The sequence below is a fragment of the Scomber scombrus genome, chromosome 21 (assembly GCF_963691925.1).
Source record: "Scomber scombrus chromosome 21, fScoSco1.1, whole genome shotgun sequence".
NCBI classification, from domain to species: Eukaryota; Metazoa; Chordata; class Actinopteri; order Scombriformes; family Scombridae; genus Scomber; species Scomber scombrus.
In genome coordinates this window covers 18,126,303-18,151,347 of record NC_084990.1, presented here as the reverse complement: position 1 = coordinate 18,151,347, position 25,045 = coordinate 18,126,303, and the positions used below count along the sequence as shown (strand labels likewise).

General features: G+C 40.0%; 1 protein-coding gene across 1 annotated transcript in view; it reads left to right on the top strand.

The window, feature by feature from the left end:
• Positions 1-9,374: 9,374 nt before the first annotated feature.
• Positions 9,375-25,045, top strand: part of LOC134003119 (inactive ubiquitin carboxyl-terminal hydrolase 54-like) — a 43,437-nt gene continuing 27,766 nt past the window's right edge. Inside the window, 3 exon segments of the mRNA XM_062442251.1 lie at positions 9,375-9,530; positions 16,481-16,573; positions 23,912-24,046. Coding sequence (XP_062298235.1) covers positions 9,375-9,530; positions 16,481-16,573; positions 23,912-24,046 — 384 coding nt within the window.

The window sequence follows — 25,045 nt, the reverse complement described above, 5'->3', positions numbered from 1 at the left end:
TTTTATGACCTGTCACTGTCGATACAGTATTCTTGTCTCAGTACAAAGAGTGGAGATGTACTGGAGGGTAAACTCACATAACCTTTACCTGCAAAATAGTTTGTCCTCAGCCCCCCTGTAGGGTTGAAAACACTGCCAAAAAAGCCTGGCTTCCCCCTTCCCTCTCAGTGGGATTTTACTTGAGGATGAGGGTTGTGGGGAGTGTGTGTGTGTGTGTGTGTGTGTGTGGGGGGGGGGGGGGGGGGGGGGGGGGGGGGGGGGGTGTTGCCACTGGCATTATTTAAATACTCAAAACCAATCAGGACGATTTATGTGATGTCGTGTGCAGCTGTGGTGTGGTGGTGGACAGTCAGTGGCGACTTGACACGTGACATGTGAACATCCTCACAGCCGAGGAAGAATATCTCCGTCCTCAGGATTTGACTTGCCTTCGATAATCGCTGTGGAGAATTTGAGTCTATTTTTAGTTTTTCTCTTTTCTGTCACTTTTCCATGCGATTGTTTGGGTTTTTGCATGATAAAGAGCTGATTTCAGAGTTACTTGTTGAAAATAATATCACCAGAATGCAAATAAGCCAGCCCACCAAAACAAACTGCAAGGTCTTATCGACTCATTGCGTTGTATTTGCAGACAAACTGTCATGTGGTGAAACAATTTAGAAGATAAACCAGTTAAATTCACTTAAATTTGACTTGAATTCACCTAATTGGTTTAATACCTCAGAGTATTTCTATCTTTTCTAGTCATGTGTGACTGATCCCGGCTTGTGTCTCGGTCTCCCAGGGCATTAATCTATTGTTGACATTTCAGTTAAAGTTATCCTGCTTTAGCGGTCAGAGTTGGCTCCGCATGTATGGGATTATAAGAGGTTGAGGTATAAAGAAGAGCAGATTAAACGACAGCAGAGGATGAAGACGGAGGAGAGGGAAAGAAAGGCACGCTCGTATGTCTGCTGTGACCTTTAACATCCACCGGATAGCTTTTTCACTTTTTCCCGTAACTGCTCCTCTTTGAGTGGTTTGTTATTCAACCTAATGTCCCACGTATTACGTATTACCTTTCCTTTCCTCTCCTCTCCTCTCCTCTTTTGTTTTCTTGTCTTATATCCTTTCTTTCCTCTCCTCTTGTCATATCTTTAAACCTCTCTTCTCCCTTTTTCTTTATGTAATTCCCACCATTTTCATTTTCTTTCCTCCTTCACACTACTCTGTTCTTTTCTTTTTCTTCTTTTCTTTATCTTCTTTTCTTTTCTCTTCCCCTTTCCTCTCCCTCTCTCTTCTCTTCCTTTCTTCTCTCGTGTCCTCTTTTTCTTTTCCTTTCCTCTACTTAATGCCATTCTCCTGTTCTGCTCTTTTGTTTTAGTTTTTCCTTTCCTTTCCTTTCCTTTCCTTTCCTTTCCTTTCCTTTCCTTTCCTTTCCTTTCCTTTCCTTTCCTTTCCTTTCCTTTCCTTTCGTTTCCTTTCCTTTCCTTTCCTCTCCTTTCCTTTCCTCACCTCCTCTCGTTTTTCCCCCTCTCATCCTTTCCTCTCCTCCTGTCTTCTTCTCCTTGCCCTTCCTTCACACTCCCTTATCATCTTTTCGTTTCTCCTATAATTTCCTTTCCTCTCCTGCTTGCTTATTTCCTTTCCTCTTTTTATTTCTTTCCTCCTCTTTCTTCTCCCGTCCTCTCCTGTTCTCTTTTTCTTTCTTTCTTTCTTTCCCTCCCTTCCCCTTTCGTTTCCCCTTATCTTCACTCCTCTTTCTCCTCTTCTTTCACTCCCTCTCTTCTCCTCTCATCTTTTCTCTTCTCCTCTATCTTTCTTTTTATTTCCCGCAAACCCTGTTTCCCCCCGTCTCTCATCTCTCTCTCTCTGACCTAAACTGTGAAAACCTTGCATGATACTCAGCATGCATCGTAAATAAGGATGGTTATGTAATAGTCTAAATATTAAGCAAATACTCACATCCCTTTATATTTTCTACTACTGTAATAGGATTGGATGTACACATGTGCCACAGTGATAATGGGTTGCATCTAGGTTACAGCGTGCATATGTGTGTGTGTGTGTGTGTGTGTGTGTGTGTGAGTGAGTGTGCATGCATGTGTGTCTTTACATGTATACTTTAATGTTACACAGTCTGAGCAGGGAAATGACCTTGAAGGTTGCAAAAAAAAAAAAAAAAAATCAGTTTTGCCAACATGGGCACACATGCAGCCGCACGTGTGCCTACTGTATGTTCACACACACAGACACACGAAACACACACATACAATTCAATTTTAGATTGTTAGTGGGAAACAGGTGGGGGGAAAGAGAAGCACAGAGGGAAAGATGAACTCTGGGCTCTCCCTATTGTCAACCAGGTCTATTTGAAGTTACACATAACCCAGATAGAGGGAAACCACTGTGTGTGTGCGTGTGTGAGCACATGCATGTGAAGTGAAGTTTTTTTGGAAACAGAAAGGAAAGAGACAAAGATGAATGAGATAAAGAAATGAAGAGAATGGAGTGAATGAGAATGGAAAATAGAGGTCAGTGGAAGAAAGTGAGAGAGAGAGGAATGAAGTTGAATGGGAGGGAGAGAGAGCAAAGTGCAGCCAAGGAGGGAGATCAAGACAGAGATATATAAATAATACCTCTGGTCTTCATGTTTGTTTTAGACGGAGGGAGACAGTGTGAGAGACAGGCTATTGTCCTCAGGGACAGTATCAGCTCTTTGTTCAGCTTGCTTGACACTGGTGTCACTGTCACCGAGCCACACTAACCCACAGAGAGAGAGAGAGAGAGAAAGAGAGGGAGATGGTGACAGTGAATTCAAATTCCTAAACAGTGTCATTAGTTTTATTTCCATCATTTTCTGAGACCAGTTTGGAATTTAAAAATGAATACCCCTCAGCTGGGGAATAAATAGGATCATAAAATGGAGAACAAAGCAGCATCCAGCAAAAAAACCAAAAAATAAAAAACCTAATGAGAAGTGGGCACATGCTGATCCTTTGCACTTCTGTAGATAATTTTGGACACACAGTGTCTGAAGATAAGAACAAAGGAATTTGTGACCTTTCCGGGTGATCATATTTTAAATGTTGGACATAAACTATATGGACAAAAGTATGTGGACATGCCAGCCGCTTTAATCTAGGGTTGTTTTGGGGTTGTTTTGTCCATTAGTTACAATTAAGATAAATACTAATACTACAGTAATAAGTTATATTGATGATATATTAACAGCGGCTTTCAACTTTTTGGCAACAGTTATAGGTCCTTTTCTACTTCAATATAGCAGACCCATGCAAAAAGAAAGCTCCATAAAGAAGTGGTTTTGTGTTGAAGACCTCGATTGGCCTGTTCAGAGCCCTGACCTCCATCCCATTCAACATTTTTGGGATGACTAATATCAGTGTTTGACCTCCCCAGTGCATTTGTTGCTTATCTGGAGTAAATCCCTGCAGCCAGGTTCCAAAATGTTGTGTCAAGTCTTCCAGAAGAGTGGAGACTCTTGTGGTTTTGGCATTATATAGTAATAATAATAGTAATAGTAAATATACAGTTATAGTGTCTACATACTTTGTTTGTGTGTCCACATACTTTAAGTCACATAGTGTATTTCAGGACAGTGGTTCCTAACCTGGGGCTCAGAGCTCTGCGGTGCTGCAAGATAACTCTGAGGGAGTGACAGGATTGTTACTAAATTAAGAACATTTTTGCTGCACAAATTATCTCTATGTTTTCTTTAATCTCAATCATTTTACCTCTTCAGGCCTCTAAAAGCTATTTTAATGAAGCAGTCTGAAAAGGGAACATCACAGCAGTTGAACTGCTAACAGACTCATGACAAGGGGCTATGAGTAGACATTGCTTAACTTTAAAGGGTCACAAGCCAAAAAGTCTGATTTAGACAAATGTGGGTACCTCAAAAGCTCCATCACGACTTATCTTAAAATCACTAACAGCATAATTGCGCATGAAACCCTTCATTTGATATAGAGGAGGCGCTTTCACACAGGCTTTCTAAATCTCTTGGAAAATACAGACCACAGTGAAACAGCCTCATGGTAAAACCAACATGAAGGAGAAATAAAACTAAAACATCCCTGCCAAAAAACACAGAGAAATGGAAGGAAAATTTCAAAAAATGAGTGAGAGAGTGATGAAGAGAAAGATAGTAAACAGTGGGAAAAATATGTAATGTTGGACTCAGATTAGGAGAGAAAAATGGAAAGTGCTTGATCCGTGTGTCATATGTTGTGCCGTTCCTCTCGAATGTTGATCTGATGGAGAGGCAGGATGGCGGACGGATGTGGTGGGATGTTTGTGCAGAATGTTTACATTCGGTGCTGCAATGTGGATCAGAGAGGAAGCGTCACAGTGCACCAGGGATCTAACAGGCATCACGCCATCCTTCAGATTTCTGTCCTCGGTTCAACTCCAGCAAACCTTTTGAAGTTCTGTGTGCCGCTTGATGAGCTCAGAGAAAAGGAGAGATGTGAAGAGTGAGTGAGTAAGGACACGAGGAGGGAGGGAGGAAAGCAGCTGGTGTGATAGTGATGGTGGAAAATAAAAAAATGGAATGAGAAATGGGACAGGGAACAGTGGGGAGAGGAGAAGCTGAGAAATGACAAAGAAACCAGTTCTGATTCTGATTCTTCAAAACAAATGTTTCCTTTTTGTTTGTCATTTCTCAGACTATTTTTTTTTAAATCGTTCTCTCCCCTTCCCAATGTTCCCTGTCCCATTTCTCATTTCTCATCCTATCTTTTATTTTCACCATTGCTATCACACCAACTGTTTTCCTCCTTGCCTCCTTACTCACCCTTCCATCTCTCCTTTCCTCTGAGCTCATTAAGTGATACACACAGAACTTCAGAGGTTTGCAGGAGTTTAACCGAGGACAGAATCTGATGGATTGCGTGAAGACTGTTTGATCCCTGGTGCACTGTAAAACTGAGGAGGAAGAAAGAGCACCTGATGTAATAATGTATGTTGTAATTGTCACCACAGAACCAGCAGCGAGACGAGTCCTAGAGGAAGGAATATTAGCAGAAAGGTAAAAGTAGAATTTGTATTTGTTGACTAGTAGTTGTAGGAGTTATGCAGTACTAGTCATAGCAGCAGTAGTGACAATAGAGCGAGAGCATGAAAACAGCTGTCTGTCCTCAATGCTCCCAGCTGTGCACTCGTTGGCCCCTATTGATCCACATGTAATCATCTCCTGTCATACTGACACACATGCATTTAGATACAAACTGAATTTATTTTTTTAACATCCAAACCCATCTTTTAAAGGTTGACTTGACATACCATTGTCTGAATCAGTTTGTTTCCTTATGTATTCAAACTTTTGACACCTTTTGACATCACACATACTTTCTGTATTTGCCCCAATCCTGTTGGTTCCAAAAGAAGACGTTAATCTTTAAAGATGGGTCACAAATATATAGTTTCAGTTTCTATTAAATATTACTGAAACTGGAGTAAATTGTTCATTAGGGAACTAATTTCAGTGGTGGATTAATACACATTTGGTGCTCTAATGAGTATTGACAGCAACAGGATGGTGTTGGTGCAATTGAAGCAAAATAGGTGGTTGTGTGTGTGTGTTGATGGTAATTAAGGAGTAATTTTTGTCTTTTTTTATGGGAAAAAAATAGAATACTTACTTATACTTATGTCTTAAATTTCAAGGTGCTATTTGATAGGTGCACCACAACACCATCATATATTTTATGCAGTACATGTCCTTTTAGTTCAATCTAACCTGACGGGCTACTTTAGTGACCTTAAGACCTTAATTTGAATGTACAGTAATGTTCTGCAGGTTGGAACCATGTCGGAGTTGGAAAAGGTTAAAAGGTCGCTTTATCCAAATAAAATTAAAACATAATTCTTCACTTACTTGTACTGATATCTAGCCATGTGGATAGTTTTGGCTCTACTTGCACTGGTTCTCAGATATCTGCCTCTGCCTAATACAATGAAGGTGAAGAGACTTTAATTCGTGGTGATCACAGCTATGAAAGTGTCATTTAGAAAAGCACAGAGAATGTCATCAGCAGTTTTTACAGGGACTATTTCTTCAAGAGAAAGTAGTTCCAATAAAAAACGTTTCTATTTATCTGTGAATTATGCAGAATAGCCTTGACATTGTTTCTCAAATGTCATTTTTCAAAGCTGTGAGCACCAAAAACTTAATACCTCCATTGTTTTGGGGTGGCAGCAGGAATCTTAGAGACAAATATCTAAAGAGTAAAGGTTTTAGAAGTATGTTTTTGTAAATTGGGTGTACTGACCCTCTAAATGTAAGCTAAATGTCCTCCTAACTACATTATTGATCCTAAATCCACATCCTTACCCTGGCAGAAGTCGGGACTTCACCATGCAACCATGTCCTCACGCTCCAAGTTGAGCTAGGACTGATTTACAGGGTTAGAAGATGAAACACACACACACACACACACACACACACACACACACACACACACACACACAAACATACTCTTGTCTGCACCTGGATGTACAACCACCGTCCTCACCTCAACATCACATGTGGAAAATGTCTTCTGTGTGGTTGCTGTCTGGGCTGTGACCGCAGGTCCTGGTCTCCTTATGCCTGCCAGCGCAGGGTCAGAGAGTTTGATTGACTTGTGCCTTGACTCAATCTGGCTTCCAGGAACTCTCCACCATCAATACACATCATCATCACTCGCCAGCCCCCTGTGTCTCTGTGTGTGTTTGTCTCTGTGTGTGTGTGTGTGTGTGTGTGTGTGTGTGTGTGTGTGTTTGTGTGTGTGTATGTATGCTTTCTTAACCAGTGCAGCACAGTGTGTCTCTCAGTTAAATCACATGGTTCGGCTTTTCCCCCGCGTGCCTGCTGCTTGGCCTATTTCCATGGTAACTAGCTGAAGATGTAGACAGACACACACACACACACACACACACACACACACATACACACAGGCCACATAAATAGCGCTTGTGCGAGGGCTTGCCAGAGCAATCTCAGTTGTGTATGGCTGTAGGGTGCAGTCAGAGAGAGGATGTGTGATCACACACTCCACACGCTCAGTGGGACACACACACACACACACACACACACACACACACACACGCACACACGCACACACGCGCGCACACACACACACACACACACACACACACACACACACACACACACACACAAATACTGAATGCTGAGACAGAAGCTCAGGATGCTGCTCTGTAGAGGAAAAATGGCACACAGGGGCATGCTAGCCAAATCCCTTTATAAATCCTCTGGCAATTTGGATTTGTTTGTTTATGGATGAGTGTATCAAATGTGAATTTCTGCTTTTGTCATGTAGATAGATAGATGGACAGATAGATATATAGAAATATAGATAGATAGATAGATAGATAGATAGATAGATAGATAGATAGATAGATAGATAGATAGATAGATAGATAGATAGATAGATAGATAGATAGATAGATATATGGGATATGAACTGACATTGCAACAATGCTGTCTAGCAGTTGCATAATATTTCCGTCCATTTTGGCTCACTTGCCCTCCTTGTCACGACGTTGCCACCCCTCCATCCCAACCCCTCATCACCCCAATCCCATGTGGCCATCGCCATAGCGACAGCCCACGCTGCTTGCCTGCTCGCCGCAGCATCCCTATGCCCTCTGGCCTTTCGCCAAAGGGGGTGCTGTGCCGGCAACGCAGCCCGGCAACCAGGCGAGGGAGCTTTGCCAAAAGTGGGGAAGCTATAGGGGAAGGAAGAGAGGGAGGATGGAGGGGGCACTGCGGATCTGTTAGCTACTGCCCTGTGGTGTTATGCAACTTCATGTGCACACACCCATACACACATACTGTAGGGTGACAAACAGAAACACGCACACAGACTGTCTATTTTTTTTCTCAATCTCTCTCTCATGCACACACACATTTCGGAAGCTTTGCACACACAGTGATGCTTGAACCAGCATAAGCTCCAGATAATGTCCCTAAGTACTGACTATGAAATGACATAACAGATTTCTCCAAGCGGTCCCTGTGTATAATACTGCTGATGCAATGTTACCCTAAGTAACACATGTTCGCATGATGACTTACATGATTCATGATGTATAAGCAATGAAATGATGCGTTCACATACATTTTGGCCACTAAGGGGCAAAAGAACATCACAACAAGCTGACAAATGCACAGCCAAAACCTTAGCTTGTCATGGCTAATGTGTTAGCGAATATTTGCCTGCTTAAATATCCAGCACACATAGAGCGACATTACCATTAATATGCAGTCATTTTTGTATCCACTTGATAAATGCAAGTCCAGATTTGTCCTCCTTTTAGCTCTGGTTTGGCTACATAATACCATATGAGCCTCACTTTCACACTACATATACAGCAAAACTTACTGATTATTAATGCAGTTCTTCCTTAAAGGCAATGTAAGGAATATTTCAAATTTCCCTGTCTCCTACACTCGTTTGAAAAGAAACCAAATTGTGCTAGGCTATATCAGTAGCACTTACAGTTAGCTAGCTAACGCTACAGAGATTAAGCCACCTTAAAATCCTCATCATAAATTAGAACCAAGTATTAAGAGTTTTTATTCATAACTAACTGAACTCTCATCACACTCAGTTCATTATGCAGTATAAAAGTTAACATTTTATGTGTTTAAAGAGTGACTTAACACCAGAGTTTCAAGCTTGTTTCACATCTGTCTAGACCTAGATAATGGTAGTGGTTGGGTGTGACCACACCGAGCAGTGATGTCATAGCGTCCTGGAGTGCACCTGTACATCACTGCAGCAAGGTGAGAAGTGAAATCACCAGATGTTCGATAAAAAAATTTTTTCAGGTGGTGTTAAGTGACTCTTTATTTAGTTTTTATTAAAGTTCACCTGGCTAGCTGTTTTGTGTGCGGGGGACTAACAGTTTGGTCTTTGTGTCTTGCAGGCGAAGTTAAAGAATAGAGTGAAGAAGAGAGCATCGAAGTAGTTCCCACATGGGAGCAGCTGTGCTGCCTAATCAACATCTGACAGAATCTGCCGGAGGACGCTTTGGACATGCTCTTTTGTCCTTAAACATAAACCGCTAAATCCAAGGAGCTAAAAAAAGAAAAAGCCAACACTGGCTCCAGCAAGTGGACAGATTCTAAAGTAAAGCACGGCTGGAGAGGGGGAGGGTTGTATGGGTGCCAAATCCCCATCCAAGACACACCGCAACTCCTCGAACTACCGCCGCCGCCTCCGTCCGCTTCCTCCCTCCATTCCCTCCTCCGCTTTTCTCTCATTCTCCGTCTTTCTCTCTCATGGGAGTGACATAGAGGCCGTCGCTTTGTCTGCTGCCCCGCCCCTTCCCCGCCTTGCCGTGAAAACGGGGGCGTCCAGGTAGTGATGTCGTGGAAGAGGAACTACTTTGCATCGGGTGGCGGAGCAGTAGGCGGGGTGCAGGGGCTGGTGACCCCGAGAACCATGACCTCTATCGCACCCAGCAAAGGCCTGAGCAACGAGCCGGGACAGAACAGCTGCTTCCTCAACAGCGCTCTGCAGGTCAGTCGGATAAACACACACAAACACAAATTCAGGGCAGTCGGGAAGTATTAGGACAGTGACATGTTTTTCATTGAGTTTTTTGGGACTGTGTGGTGGTTTTGACTGGCCAAATCAGTCACTTGACCTCAATCCACCGCCTATTTTCAGTTCACATAAAAGTAGCCGAAAAGGTCCACACTTCGATCTAAAGGCTCCACGTAGTTTTTGTTATTTTTTATGTGATTTCATTTCCAAGAAAATATTGAATAGCACAGTATTTGGAGCCAGTTCAGTGAGTGCAAACCAGACTGAAAGCAAAAAAATATAATGAATGAATATAGCTTCAGTGCAGGCCTGCAGAGCATCACAGAAAGTGTATACTGATGTATTTGTATCAGAGACTTCGGACTATCGTTTAAATATTAATTACGACAACTTTATTTAATTTTATGCTACTGCAACTTGTCCAATTACTTTTGTACGCCTAAATACAGTTTCTACACTGTTGATCTGTTGTGGATGTGAACACCCTCATATTAAAGCTGAACTGTGCATTTTAATCTCATAGCCATTGTCTCATTTTTAAATCCAATGCGCTGAAGTACAAAGCCAGCACAGTGAAGAAATGTGTCCTAATACATTCTGAGTGCACTCTGAAAAAAACAAAACCCGTCCATGTTAAAAATACTGTAAAAAATACAGTGATTTACAAATAAAAAAGCATGCTTTATGTGCTCTGCCAGAAATATCGCAGTTACAGAAATTATGTCTATTTCTGTTCATGTTTGCTTACTGAGGATATTTTAAATGTTGGGATTTTGTCTTTTCAGTGTAGCATGTTGTGATTTGTGTTTGTTGCCACTTGTCATAAAGACATACATTTAAAAACTTTGAGGTATTCCAATAATACTGATTTCCACTGCATGCACAATGCTGACACATGCTTGCCTGCGCCCGCTGCTCACATACCCCCCTCTCACACTGCAGTAAACTGATATTTAAGCGGGACAGGGATGAGATTAGCCGCCATATTGACGGGTGCTTGCGTGTTTTGGTGGGTTTTGGCTCTGCAGCCGGTTGGCCACAGTGTGGACATCCAGTCTGTGTGTGTGGAGATGCTTTCACTGCACTGCTACTGCTGCATCTCTCTCTCTCTCTCTCTCTCTCTCTCTCTCTCCCACACATAAATGCGAGGGAGAGAGGGAAGAGGAGAGGAGAGGGAGGCTGGAGGAAGCTGAGGAGGAGGGGGTGATGGGGCAGAAGCTTAGGGAGAGTTGAAGAGCGCAGAGGGGAAGAAAGAGGGATGAGGAGTATACAGTATGGAGAAAGTTAAGAGAAGAAAAAAAGGGATGCTGCTTGGAGACACAATGGAATTAAAGAGTCAAATAAGGTAAGAGAGAGAGAGAGGGAGAGAGAGAGAGAGAGAGAAGGGAGAGATGAAAAGACACAGTGAAGGACATAAAGTTTATTTTTGAAATGAAGAAAATGCCTCAACAAAGGCATGTAAAGCAGCTTCAGCAGGGAGAGAAGTGGGCCACTCCAAGGACACACACTCACATGTACGCACACATGCGCACACACACACACACACACACACACACACACACACACACACTCACACACACACACACACACACACACACACATGCGCGCACACACACAGAAGACAGGATGTGTATCAGGACACATATAAACTGAGGGAATTTTAAAGTATTAAGATGCTTTTCTGCTATTTTTCATTGTATTTCTGTGAGTGTGTGTGCTCATTTGTACACGTTTGCTTATATAATTTCAATAGAATTAAACTGCAGTGCGTGTGTGTGTGTGCGTGTGTGTGTGTGTGTGTGTGTGTGTGTTTATGTGTGTGTGTGTATGTGTGTGTGTGTGTGTGTGTGTGTGTGTGTGTGTGTGTGTGTGTGTGTGTTGGCATGTAGTTGATGGCAAGTTTGAAGTAAAGAATAAGGGGTTCCAGTTTAGGAAAAACTTACTGTATTAGCAGTGTGGCTGCAACTAAAGATAATTTTTAATTATTGATTACATTGTTTGTACAAAATGTAAAAATGCTAAATGCTGAACAATTAAAAATCACATTTTCTCAGAGCCCAAGATGACATCTTCAAATTGCTTGTTTTGTCCGAGTCCAAAACCCAAAGATATTCAATTGAATCCAACATTTAAGATGCTGAAAGCATGAAATGTTTTGCAATTTTCCATAAAAGATTCCTGATTAATTAATTAGCAGAACAGTCGTAATAATCATTGCAGCACTGCGGAGCCAGACTCTGTTTGTTTACTGTATAATGCAGCAAGTGAAAGACTCTCTCCGGCTTTGTTGCCCCCAAGGACCCCTTGAGCAAGGCAGCCAACCCCCTGCTGTCTGGTGTCAGCAGCAGCAGCAGCTTCAGGAGCTGTGTGTGTAATTTAATGAGCTCGGAGGAAGGTTTAAAGTGTACATGCTCAGCAACTTTTCACTGTGTAAATAAAGGTGAAAATAAAATAGCTTAAAGGAGTTTACTGGCTTTGATGAAGCAGAAACATGAGTTCACTTGTCAGGTCGTGGCTTGTTGTGTGTGTGTGTGTGTGTGTGTGTGTGTGTACAGCGGTATGGAGGAGAGTATGGAAATCAGCAAAAATACTTCAGATTTATTGTAGGCTTCCATTGTTTTCTGCAGTGTTGTTTTATGAAAAGCTAACTGTAACTGTAAGCTGTAAACAACAGTATGCATTCAAGGGTTTTATCCTCCAATACTGATGAAGTTAAAGGGCATTACAAATTAAGCATCCCAAAACTGTGTTGGCTTGACTGCAGAGAACCACAGTTTGTTATAAAATCACCAACTGTGCAGCATCCTGAGCTCAAATCATCATCGTTAAGCTTTATTTCAGTCTGCAGCACTTCAAGAAAAATGTAAATGTCATCAAACTGGAAAAAACATACCAAAAAGCCCATTTAACAAAAACAGCCAACAAATCTTCTTAAATAAGACTGCAAAAGTGAAAGCTGAACAGTTGTACATTCACCAAGACACCAAGTACTTCATTGTACTCCTTACTTCATACTCGTTCAATAAAGGCAGGGCAGCATTAACAAAAATAAATCAATAAATAATTGGGCAAATGTGGAAATCTTTTAAACAGACTATTTCACTGAACAATCTAATGTCCATAAACACAAAGTACCATGTTTGATCATATTATTGTACTTGTACTAACATTTTCTTAAACATAATGATTGTTTTACACATTTTTAATTTATCCTCAAGTTTGCTCAATTATTTCAAACATCTTTTTTTGTTGAACATATAACTACCTTTAAGATTATAACCACTATCTCTCATTTCAATAAGTAAATATAATTTCTGAGCCATGTACTGCATAAATAGTTTCACAGTTTTATTTAGCAGAGTAAGCCTTGCTTCCTCATTAATCTAAGCAACAATGCAGGATTTATTAAGAAGAACAATAAAACTGCCAGGGCAACAGAATCCAACAAATCATGCAGTTGTAACGTTTGGACTTAAAAATCAAAACTCTACGACAGAGCAGGTAGGATTTAGATGAGGTTTACTTTGTGTTGATTCACAGCAACAGAGGGAAACAAATCCAAAGAAGGAGCGGGTAGGCAAACAAGAACAGAGGCTAACAAATATGTACTTTGGGGGGGCTGATGAGTATGAAGGTGGGCGTGAAGGTCAGCTGACGACGAGAGGCGGGAAACACTGAGCACAATAGCAAGGCAGGGAGGGAATATGAGGCCATTATAGAGGTAATGCCTGACAGACAAAATAATAAGGTAGAAGCTGCAGAAGAATTACAACAGTGTCATTTAATGAACAAAAGTCAGTGGAAAAGATAAACCATCATTACGTCTGGTAATAAGAGAGCAGATAAGGAGGGGCTGAGGTCAGAAAGCTGCAGTGTGAGGCACATAGCGGAAAAACATAACATGCGGTTTATGTCTCTGAGAGTTTGTTGGATTATAAAGACCTTTTATTGTCTTCATTGTGCTGTTCTGCTGACATGCACGACTTCGGTGATCTGCTAGAAACTGCAGCACTTCACTGTGACAACAAAAGTGTTTCCCATTGAATGCCATTAATAACTGAAGCTGTGTCTCTAATTGTCTTCATTCCTCCCTGGAAAGACGTGTCTCTTTATATTCATTTGTACTCACTTGTGTGGTTTTATTGTGTGCACAGATATCCTTTCCAATGGTACCTACTGTATTACAAATAATAGCTATGACTTTATAATAGCTAATGGCTATGTTAATCTTTAATAATTTGTGATTGTTTTGCATATAAATGAATAAGAAACCAACTTTCTAATCTATTTTTAAGGTGAGCTGCAGATCAACTGCACCAAAATCTATTATTTTACAATTAATTGACATTTATAGCTCCAGCCACCAGTCACAACATATAAAGCCTTAATGATGTATACATCATGGTGCCCAAAATCTAAATTATTTAAACTTTGAAAAGAATACATTTGTCAAGCTATTTACAAATACAACCCAATCATACACATAAGTACAAAATCAAATCTGTATGATGCTCCAAATTCTGATATTTCTTGTACTTTTATCTTCCACTTTTATGAGCCTGTAAACAGCTGACTGCACAGACAATGAGGCAGGACCACCTCTTCTCAGGGTCAGGTGTCACTCAAATGACAAAGACGGCCAGTAGCTGATGATGATGATGATGATGATGATGACTTCCTAAAATCACAGGCTGATGAGGTCAGATGGATAGATAAATAGATAGATAGATATATAGGTAGGTAGATAGATAGATATATAGATATATAGATAGATAGATAGATAGATAGATAGATAGATAGATAGATAGATAGATAGATAGATAGATAGATAGATAGATAGATAGATAGATGGGCATGGAGAGAGTGTGCCCTCCTTGTGGCTGCTGCAGTGCTGTGCAGGGCGCCGATTCATCACGACCAAATAAACTACGGAGTGAGGAGGGGAAACAGAGAGGGGGGAAAGATAGAACGCATACACTGGCGTCAGCATGCAGTCTGTCATCCTCCGCCCCCTCTTTCCTCCACCTATCACTCTCCTTAACGCACACACACACACACACACACGCACACACACACACACATGCACACACACATACACAGAAGGTTGCCATACGTATTGGTTTTATGTGTGTGTGTGTGTGTGTGTGTGTGTGTGTGTGTGTGTTTCTGTGTGGCTTTTGTACTGTGCATGCATACTGTAACCGTGTGTGGACCTGTGCATGTGTGCTGCAGATCTCAGTCGAAGCCTAAGGGACAGTGTTGTGTCAATATTATCTTCCAGCATGGCGAATGAATGTACTGAGTGCTCGTTCCCCTAATTATGCACTAAGAGAGAGACAGAGGACACAAAGAGTCTACCTCATGCAGACCACTTAGTTTTTATGTGTTCTTCCTTGTTTTATGTGTGCTGCTCGTTTGCTGTCTGTACGTCCGTCCTGCAGAATCTGCCTTTCTCTCTTCTGTGGCTGAAAATATACAAAGTAGAAATCACACTGAGTGGGCGCTGTTGGGAAAAACAATTAGCTGAAAATGGCCGAAAGCCACACAGAGCTGCAGACTGAGGTGCTGATTTTCAGAAAACATCTCATGTTACAGGAAGTCCTTTGATTCTGTGTTAATATAACTCAAAATGCTTTTTTTGTGCTTTTCTTAAAGCTGCAGGAAATATGATTGAGAATAAAAAAAAATCTCCTAAAATCTTAGCTTTACGATTAGTTTTGTCACAAACACCAGGATGCTTTTGTAGCAGTTTCTCTTAACATGCAACAAATCAATATGGATGAGTAACAAATCAATATGGACAAGGTTGCCATGGCAATACCTGAACTGTTGTGCACAGTTTAAAGTTAGCAGAGGAGTCCCCTCATACAGCCATAAACTGTTGTTTTGAACCCCTTGAAGTGAAAATATTAGAGTGGCTTTGTCACTTTTAACCCAACATAAAACTAAATTGAGAGTTATTTGGAGCAGTAATAATTGTGTCTCAGTTTGCACCAAGACAAAATCCATGCAGCTTTTTTGCTTTTGTGAGAAACATCCAAAGAGAAGCAAAAATAATTTGGTTGTTTGTTGACATAAAAATCAGATATTTTCCATAAATTGTCCAGATTGTACATCTATATCAGTGGTTCCCAAACATTTTAAAAGTGTGGCACCCTATCATAATAACTTTACCTTTCACATCTTTCCATCACTCTGCTAGTTGCTATTTGTGACTGCTGTGCACCTAGAAGCCACGTGTTACTATGGCAACCATGAGCTGTCATGTCACTAATCATAGCTGTGAATATGTTGATTGATTCCAATCTTAATTCCTTATTTCTCTTTTTTAAAATGTTATATAGAATTTAAACTAATGCAAGCACATATTTGGTGAAACATTATGAATGACTTACAATTAAAAAAGAAGAGAAATGAGCATGTCTTGTGGCACCATGGTCTATTGTTGAGGCACTCAAGGGTGCCGCGCTACCTGCTGATCTAGATATAGATCATAATTTTTAAAATGTAAATGGAACTTTTGGCTCAATTTAAAAGTGTGCTGAAAAAAAGTTTGTCCACTTAATGCTCAAGTAAGATCTGGTAAAAACAAAAAAGCATCACAAGTTAACTAATCAGAAACAATGAACCCTGTTAAAATCATATTTTCATGAAGAGCCTGGAGTGTCACTGTCCTCTGTGAAACACAGGATGAAAAATCATCTTTGGACTCAATAAATACACTCCTGTTGCTCAGAGACAGAACAAGAAATGGTAGAAGAATCGAGGATGAGCAAATGATGAAAAATATAAAGAGAGATCTTACAGTTGAAGGGAAAAAGAATATGTGTCAGTGGATCTGCGTCAAAACATAACTGAAATAACAGAGGTTGATATATTAAGTCTTTCTGTGTGTGTGTGTAAACGTGTGTTTTGTCCCTCAGGTACTGTGGCATCTTGACATTTTCCGCAGAAGCTTTCGACAGCTGACCACACACAAGTGCATGGAGGACTCGTGTATCTTCTGCGCATTAAAGGTAAAAACACTTACACTTTAGGCACTAATGGCTTGAGGAGGATTTAAAACCTGCAAACGTGAAGCAGCTCTGGTGTTTTCCTGTGTTACACTTCCCATAGATCACTTATCTGTCTAACAGATCTTTGGCCCCGTTTACACCTGGCATTAACATGCATCTCCGGTGATCCAATCACAAATGGATATTTGGATTTCTTGATCGTTTACTCTTGTATTTAGCGCTGTCCACGTGTTAATGTCAGGTGTAAACTGGTCTCTGTCACTTGGGTTTTTATTGGATTCAGTGCTGAAGAAGGTTTAGATTCTAGTGGTTTCTGTCGGGTGCAATGCTGTCCATCATTTTGTCTTCTGTTTATTCCCGTTTACTCTTTTTGTTTAACACATAAACTGTTGTGATGACAGAAAGAGTGAATCTAACACAATGAACTTTACTTGAGTGTGACCTTTTGGCTCTTTCTACTTTTACTTCACTACATTTCAGAAGAAGATATAATATTTGGTTCTCCACTATGTTTATCTAATGTCTTGAGTTATATACACAGGTTTTGTGTAAAAGAAGAGTCTTTTCTTCCATATGCTTTCTTCATGTAATCCACGTCTTTTTTTAATGAACTTGTCTAACAAATAAAGACTATAATGCACATTAAAAAATATGCTAACTATTAAACATGTGGTGGTTCTGCCTCCTCGTAAACCAATAAACATAATATGTACAAATTATAAACAAAATACAATATAATCATTATAGAAATGAGACAGACATATTTACTTCATACTGTGTTTTCTACTCGATATAAACTAAACAATAGTCTTAACGTCATAGAAACTTTAGAAAACACAAGGAGCATAATTCATTTTAACCATTCAGCAAAATCAGGCTTTTGTCTGACACTATTAAAGATGGAGAGATCCAATAAAACCCTCCGATGTTAGTCCAGATTCTTGTTTGGAAGTATCGGTGGTGGGTGAGACATGTCTCCTAATAATAAACACAGCTGGGGAAATTCTGGAAAAGGTTTATACAACCAGTCGCCAATACTTTTCATTACTTGATTGAAAAATACAAACAAATGTCCCCCTTTTTTGTACGATATATTTATTGAAAATAAATGAATAACAGAATATGTACATACAGTACCAGTAAAAAGTTTGGACACACTTTTTCATTGATGTGAATGGAAAAGTGTGTCCAAACTCGTGTACTGTACTTTAGAGGCATATTCCCTTATTCCAGATTTAAACAATACACAAAAATAATAATAAAAAAAGAACACACAAAATAAACAAAAACAAAACAAAATAAATATAACAACAAAAAATAAATAAATATATATATAAATCAAATGAAAAATAATATAATAATAATAATATATTCATATAATATTTTTTATAAGTTTATCTGGTATATAATGCTATCTGTGTGTAGTTGTGTAGTGTGTAAATGTGTCCACTTTATCTTTATCTTTATTATTTATTGATCATATGACATTTTCCTTCTTTCCTTTGATTTTTCTTTCTTTGGTTCTTTACTTTGTCTTTTCCTTCATTCTTTTAACATCTTTACATTCACACTTTTCTTATTTTCCTCAATTTGTCTTTTCTTGTTTTCTTTCTATTGTGCATCTTCTTATTATATAAAATTCCCTGAAACATTTTCACTTGGCAACAAAGATTAAGCTCCACTTTTCTTCAAAATAAGTTCTTTAATTCACGAAAACAAAATATTTTCCTTATTTAATGCAGGATTTTTACTCTTAAAGTGTATTGTTCCATTGTGGTGTTACTTCTTTTTTTACTCAGTTGTGTAAAATGCATCTCATACTTTACAGCAGAGCCCCCCCCCCCCCCATCAGTATAGAGCTGCCTCCCATCACATGTAAAAGCTTTTATAACATGATTACAGATTGCATCGCCGCTGTGTTGCTGCAGCCGCTGATAGAAAGTAGCCAAACAGAAGATGAAGATCTGTAACATCATGAAACCCTCATAATGAACGAGCCTTATGCAGCTCTGTTCCAGCCATTTGTTGCATCAATGATGACAAATATGTGTCTGAGTGAAAAAGTGTTGTGTGTAATGTGCTGTGGTGTAGTAGCGTGTGTGTGTGTGTGCGTGTGTGTGTGTGTGTGTGTGTGTGTATAGCAGTGTCGATGTGTGTGTTCTACACGCTGTTCTGTCTCCAGCGCTTCTCTGTAATTAATTAGCTGACTGAAAGCGCTGAGCCAGCAGAGCCCACGCTGGGATGCTACACACACACACGTGCACCCACACACACACACACACACACACACACACACACACACACACACACACACACACACACACACACACACACACACTCACACACACACCTAGACATGCACACAAATCTTTCTTACCACACTGGGATGCTACAGTACAGACACACACACACACACACACACACACACACACACACACACACACACACACACACACACACACACACACACACACACACACATAGGCTTTTGGGTGTGTTGTGTGTGAGTCAGCTGTGGGTGTACGAATCAAAGGTATTGTCACCGTGTTAAGTGTTCACATTTTCCTGTCAGTTTTCATTAACCGTCCTGTCACTACGCCTCCTTTGTCAAAAAAGGGGAACAGATGTAAAGTAGTTGCTACAGTCTGTTTGTAGCTGTATTCCCAACGGCAAACGAGATAGAAGTGTTGGAAAAACACAACGAGACACACCAAATGAACTTTAACGTCATGTTAAATTATCAAATATCCATATTAGAGAACCAGCGAGATAAACGATGATTATGAGGGGGGTTTTGTTTTGGAGGGGGAAAGTGGCGGGGGAAGATTTCATGTGAATTTTTGTTTATCCGCAGCAGATAAAGACGCCTGCCTTTGTAGTAAACAGAAGTTCAGAGGCTGCCTGTGGCTATCCGTCTAGAAATCACTGCAACACTTTATCTCTCTCAACAGCAAAACACTCACACACACGCGCGCACACACACAGACGCAGATACCTGAACACACACACACACACACACACATACACATGCACACTGTGTGGAAGGAATAAAAGGAGAGAAGAATAGAAAGGAAAGAGGTGGAAATGGAGGAGAGGGAAGGAGAAAGATGAATGAATGTAGGAGTTGGTGTAGATTGCGCCTGTCTTCACACTCACCCACACACACACACACACACACACACACACACACACACACACACACACACACACACACACACACACACACACACACACACACACACACAAACCTCCTTCTCTTACTCTGCCTCATCCCTCCCTCCCTTCCTCTCTCCCTCCCTCCCTCTCTCTGTAGGGTATATTCCCCCTCCATTCTCCTTGGCGCATTGCTGCAGTCAGCACAGCCACCATAACACACACACACACACACACACACACACACACACACACACACACACACACACACACACACACACACACAGACATAGACACACACACTTTTGCACGCACCCTATTGCTCACACGTTCCCCTATTTCCTCTCTCTTTCTCTCTCTCTCTCTCTCTCTATCTCTCTCTCTCTCTCTCTCTCTCTCTCTCTCTCTCTCTCTCTCTCTCTCTCTCTCTCACACACACACACACACACTCTGCTCACTGTCAGCACGACTGCATTACCTTTCCCATTGCCAACCCTCAGCCTGCACACACTTAGCCACACTCACACAGACTGGAGGCATATTGTTTGATAACATTTTCACTCCATGATCACACAGCCGTTTCTGTAAACTGCTTCCAAAATGTCAAATATAACGGTTATATTTAGAAATAACCAATTACATAAAGATGGGATATAATAAAAGAGAAAATAAACTGTGGGATGTCCAGGAAACACCTCCAGGAATAGTTTTTCAGGCTCGACTTGTGTTGGATTCTGTGACGTGTGTTTCAGGCTGGAAGATCTCATGTTACTGTAGTTTGATCAACTTATTGTGAACTTTTTGTTGTGTATTTGGGAAGTAAAACAACCTCCATGGAGTTCTGGCTAAGAAAAGAAAAAGCTTTGGCTAATGTTTAGGTTTGAAAATCTGTAGAAGAAGTGAAGAGGAAACTGGTAATGTTTCATTTTCAGTTTAGAAAATGTCTGGATCGTCAGGGTGGAGGAGTTTTACAAAGCACAGAGATCAAGGTTTGCCTTCTGTGTGGGTTATAAAGTTTTATCTATGAAAACTTTGGAAGATTGAAGATTTTGCATGTATTGTTTGTTCTGTATGAACGTTTTGGGTTGGCACTGAACACTCTAAGCACACTGTAAATATTTCCTCCAAATTAGCTAAACATGAACATAATTTTTAAGAACCATGATTGGAGACTTAACTTTACTCTCTACCCAAAGCACTCATTTTTTGATTAATGCAGACTGTGTTGGTACTGCTGCTACTAATTAAGCACATTTTTATGTTATTGTGTTAATTACTGAAGCCCACCAGTCACCAAAGAGACCATGTCCATCCTCCACCTCTGACCTGCATTAAGTTTTTCCCATTTTTCATACATTTATTAAACAATTTAATCATCAGTTTATGTGTTTTCTCTGTTAGCCAGACCTAAAAAATAAAAAGGTTTTGATTTATTTATAGATTATAGTAGTGGAAAGTACATTTAGTGAGTACTGAACTTAAATGCAGTACTTTGCGTGCTACTTTTACTTGCTACATATTTTTACTTTATTGCATTTGAGGGGTAAATATTCTATTTTTAATCCACTACATTTATTTCTAGTTACTTGATAATTTTCATATCACAAATCTACATACAACATGTGTGATTGTCTTTTAAATGATTTGTAATAAACTAACTAATATAAGTCAGAATTAGCATCAAATAGCATCAGTAATGATAACCCAATAATATAATAATATAATATTCACAGGAGTAATATTTCTGCATTAGAAGTATTTTACTTTTGATATAGGGCAAATAAGTTCATATTCTGCTAATATTTCTGTACTTTGACTTGTAACATAGTATTTCTACATTTTACTATGCTTACTTTCACTCACTTAAATGACCTGAATGCTTCTTCCAGCCTTGACTCTGACACTGACTCTTGAGTGTAAATTTCTATTCATATTTTAGTGCATATTTTAAAGCAGCGCCTCAGAAGTATCAAACTTCTTGAAAGGGCTGTGAAAAGTTGGTACTTGAATCCTTAATAAAGAATAGTGGCTTCATCTTGACAAAAAAAGTAGCAAAGCATCTTTAAAGCATGAGCCAAACTCTCATGTCTGAATACACTGCTTCACTTGCTTGAGCTTTCAGCTGCTGTGTATACGAACAGATGACATACATGTGATGCTTATGTGACTGTGTTAGAATATCTTTCTGTCACTTAATACAGCGTCTCTCGGTCCTCAGGACACGAAGCACCTGCTGGTTTTCAGTCCGGCCCTCTCATCAGTGATTGAATTACCGCTGGGACAGAAAACCAGCAGCCTGTTCAGTCCAGAGCACCAACCGCCACTCTGACATGTCAAACTGACTTGTGTTTATTTTTGTTTTAGCGCTGGTCAAAAATAGTTGTTCGCTTTTGCTTTTTCCGGCTGAGTATTCTCACCAACAAAAAATTAGGTCATTTTTATCCGTTGGCAATCTGAAGAAAGTCAGCCATGCTTTTATCTCTCCTTCTTTACACGTCTGCAGCTTTCTCAAAAGTTCGTTGCATGATTGAATGTCATGTTTAGACTTCGATTACTGCGTTTAAGGTACAAATGAACTTGGATCTCTTAATTGTCAACCAATAGGAGCTGCAAAGTCACTGCAAGGTGGAATACAACCACAAATACTATAATACTAGCTGCACGATACTCTAAATTGTTATTTCAGTTTGAATTTAGAGTTTTGATATGTGTTGATCAGAATACACACAGTGATGGACAATCATACTGACTGGCTGATAGTGTCCATGACTATTTAAGCAACCTTTAAATCTTTTTTCAGAAATATTAGAGCCTTACAGGATGAACTCTAAGTTAAAAGTTAGTTTTCACCATTTAAATTTATTGCGTTGCTGTAATACCACCTGTTGATTTTAATTGAGTACAACTGCCATCCAAATTTGGCTGTAATTGCACAATGCAGCTATGAGTTCAGGTTGGTCATGTAAGGCAAAAACTACAGAAAATATCAAAGTGATATTTTATCAGTTTCCAGGTCTTCCAAATATTTTATGTACCAAAGTACTTACATTTTTGATCAAATGCGTGTTCCAAAATGTCAGAAAATTGTTGTCAACATAAATGGGTGTAGCTAGAAACATTGTCATACATTTTTGTTGGACTTATCTCTAATCTTTGGTTGTTTTTTTTTTGGTGGAAAGTTTTTACCTCCTCATGTTTTGAATAAACATGAAGAAATCTCTCCACTAATAAGCCAAAAAGGTGGCCAACCAGTGGTTTAAGATGTATGAGGGAAAATGTAAAGTGGTTTATATGAGTGATGGATCTACAGTATCCACTATGGTCCACTACAGTATGCACTTCAGTATGCACTTCTTCCAATTTTCATGGAAATACGTCAAATAGTTTTTGAGATAAACTGTTAACGATCAAAAACCGAAACAAAAACAAATACGACCAAAATCATAACCTCCTTCATAAGGCTGATGATAATAATTCCTCTTCCTACACACTAAAATAAAGCAGCAGTATTAGAGCAAAACAGTAAACACTCAATGGTTGTATATGGGGTCATAATGAGTGTTTCACAGCTGTGATTACTGGTCTGGCAGTTTCCTGGAACCTGCCTGGATGTAAACACTGTAAACAGCTCTCCAAACTGACTGATTCTTGTCCTCAGGCTCTGAACACTGCCCTCAAAACACACTTCAGTGGCCTAGCTTTCTCTCTGAGCCCCCTGCAACAGTTTTGGTTGGGTTTCTGTTTTACTGATACAAAGCACTCTAAGAGCTGTTTTTGTCAGAGAAAAGTGCACTACAAATACCATTTATTATTGATAGGGTCCGATATTGAGGCCAGCTGTGCTTCGAGGCTCGGCCGCAGCGTTTGTGTTAGTCCAGTCTGGGTTTGGTGTGCAGCACTTTGGTCCTGACAAGTTGAAAACTGCTTCCTCTGGTTCTATTTTACGGGTCAGTTGACAGAACAAGCTACATATTTTGTGTTGTGGGAGCTTTCTTTCAGTCTGTAAGTAAAGACATGAATATATACATATCCATGCCTGGGCACATACTGTAAGATTCCTATCTAACAATGCAGAGGTCTCTAAGGAAAAGCATTTGTGGCATATGAGTGTACATTTGCAGCAGCAAACTAAAGAATTAATGAATTTCTGTGCGTGTGTGTGTCTTTGTGTGTGTGTGTTTGCAGAGTATCTTTGCCCAGTTCCAGTTCAGCAGTGAGCGCGTGCTGCCATCAGATGCACTGCGGAGCGCTCTGGCCAAGACTTTCCAAGACGAACAACGCTTTCAGCTGGGCATCATGGACGACGCTGCTGAGTGCTTTGTGAGTGTGCGACACACAAACATGCACACACACACACGCACACAAGCGGGTATGAGCTGTAGAAAAGAGTTAGATTGCTTTGTTAGTGTCTGAGGATCTTTACTGCAGTCAGAAATTCAGACATACAGCACAGCCGCCTCACAAGAAGGGGGTTTTGTCAAGCTCAGAATTCAAATTCTGCTTAGACTTTGTGTGCAGTAATTTTTTTTATTGGTATATACACTGCATTAGGTTGTGGATATTCCTTGTCCAGTCACTATATCTTCAAGCTAGGTGCTGTAATCACACTATTCCCAGTAACCACTACAAAAAACAATGCAGACAGATCCAGCTAGTTTGTGGTTTAAGATGATTTATACAAAGTTATTAAAGGACCAGTGTGTAGGATTTAGTGGCATCTAGCAGTGAGGTTGCAACCAACTGAATACCTGCCTCCCTTTCCAAGCATGTGGGAGAAGCTTAGATGGCTGAAATACTCGCGAAAAATGCAAAAAGGCACTCTCTAGAACCAGTTTTGGTTTGTCCCCTCTGGGCTACTGTAGAAACATGGCCGGCTCCGTAGAAGAGGATCTCCTCCCTATGTTAAGGTGACCAGATTTCTGAAATGAAAATCGGGGACATTTTCAATGCGGCGGTGAAAAATCATTAAATATTATCATCATGAAATAAAAAATGGGGAAAAGTACTTTTTCACACAAAAGGACCTGGTTAATAAATCAAAATATCAGCACCCACAAATATCATGTATCAGTAGCGCGCAGCAGTGTCAAAAACACAAATGTAGAATAATTTAGAAAAAACATCTCTCTTCCAAAGTTAAGTGTCATGTGCAAAGACAGCTGCCAGACCAGTAGCTAGTAAATATCATAAAGATGTAATTAATAATAATTACCAAGTCAAAACATATGAGTATATTAATATTATACATGACTCAGGGCATCAGCTAATCAGATGGTCTGCATTTATAACTACTACAGTCATTAGTTACCCACACAGCCC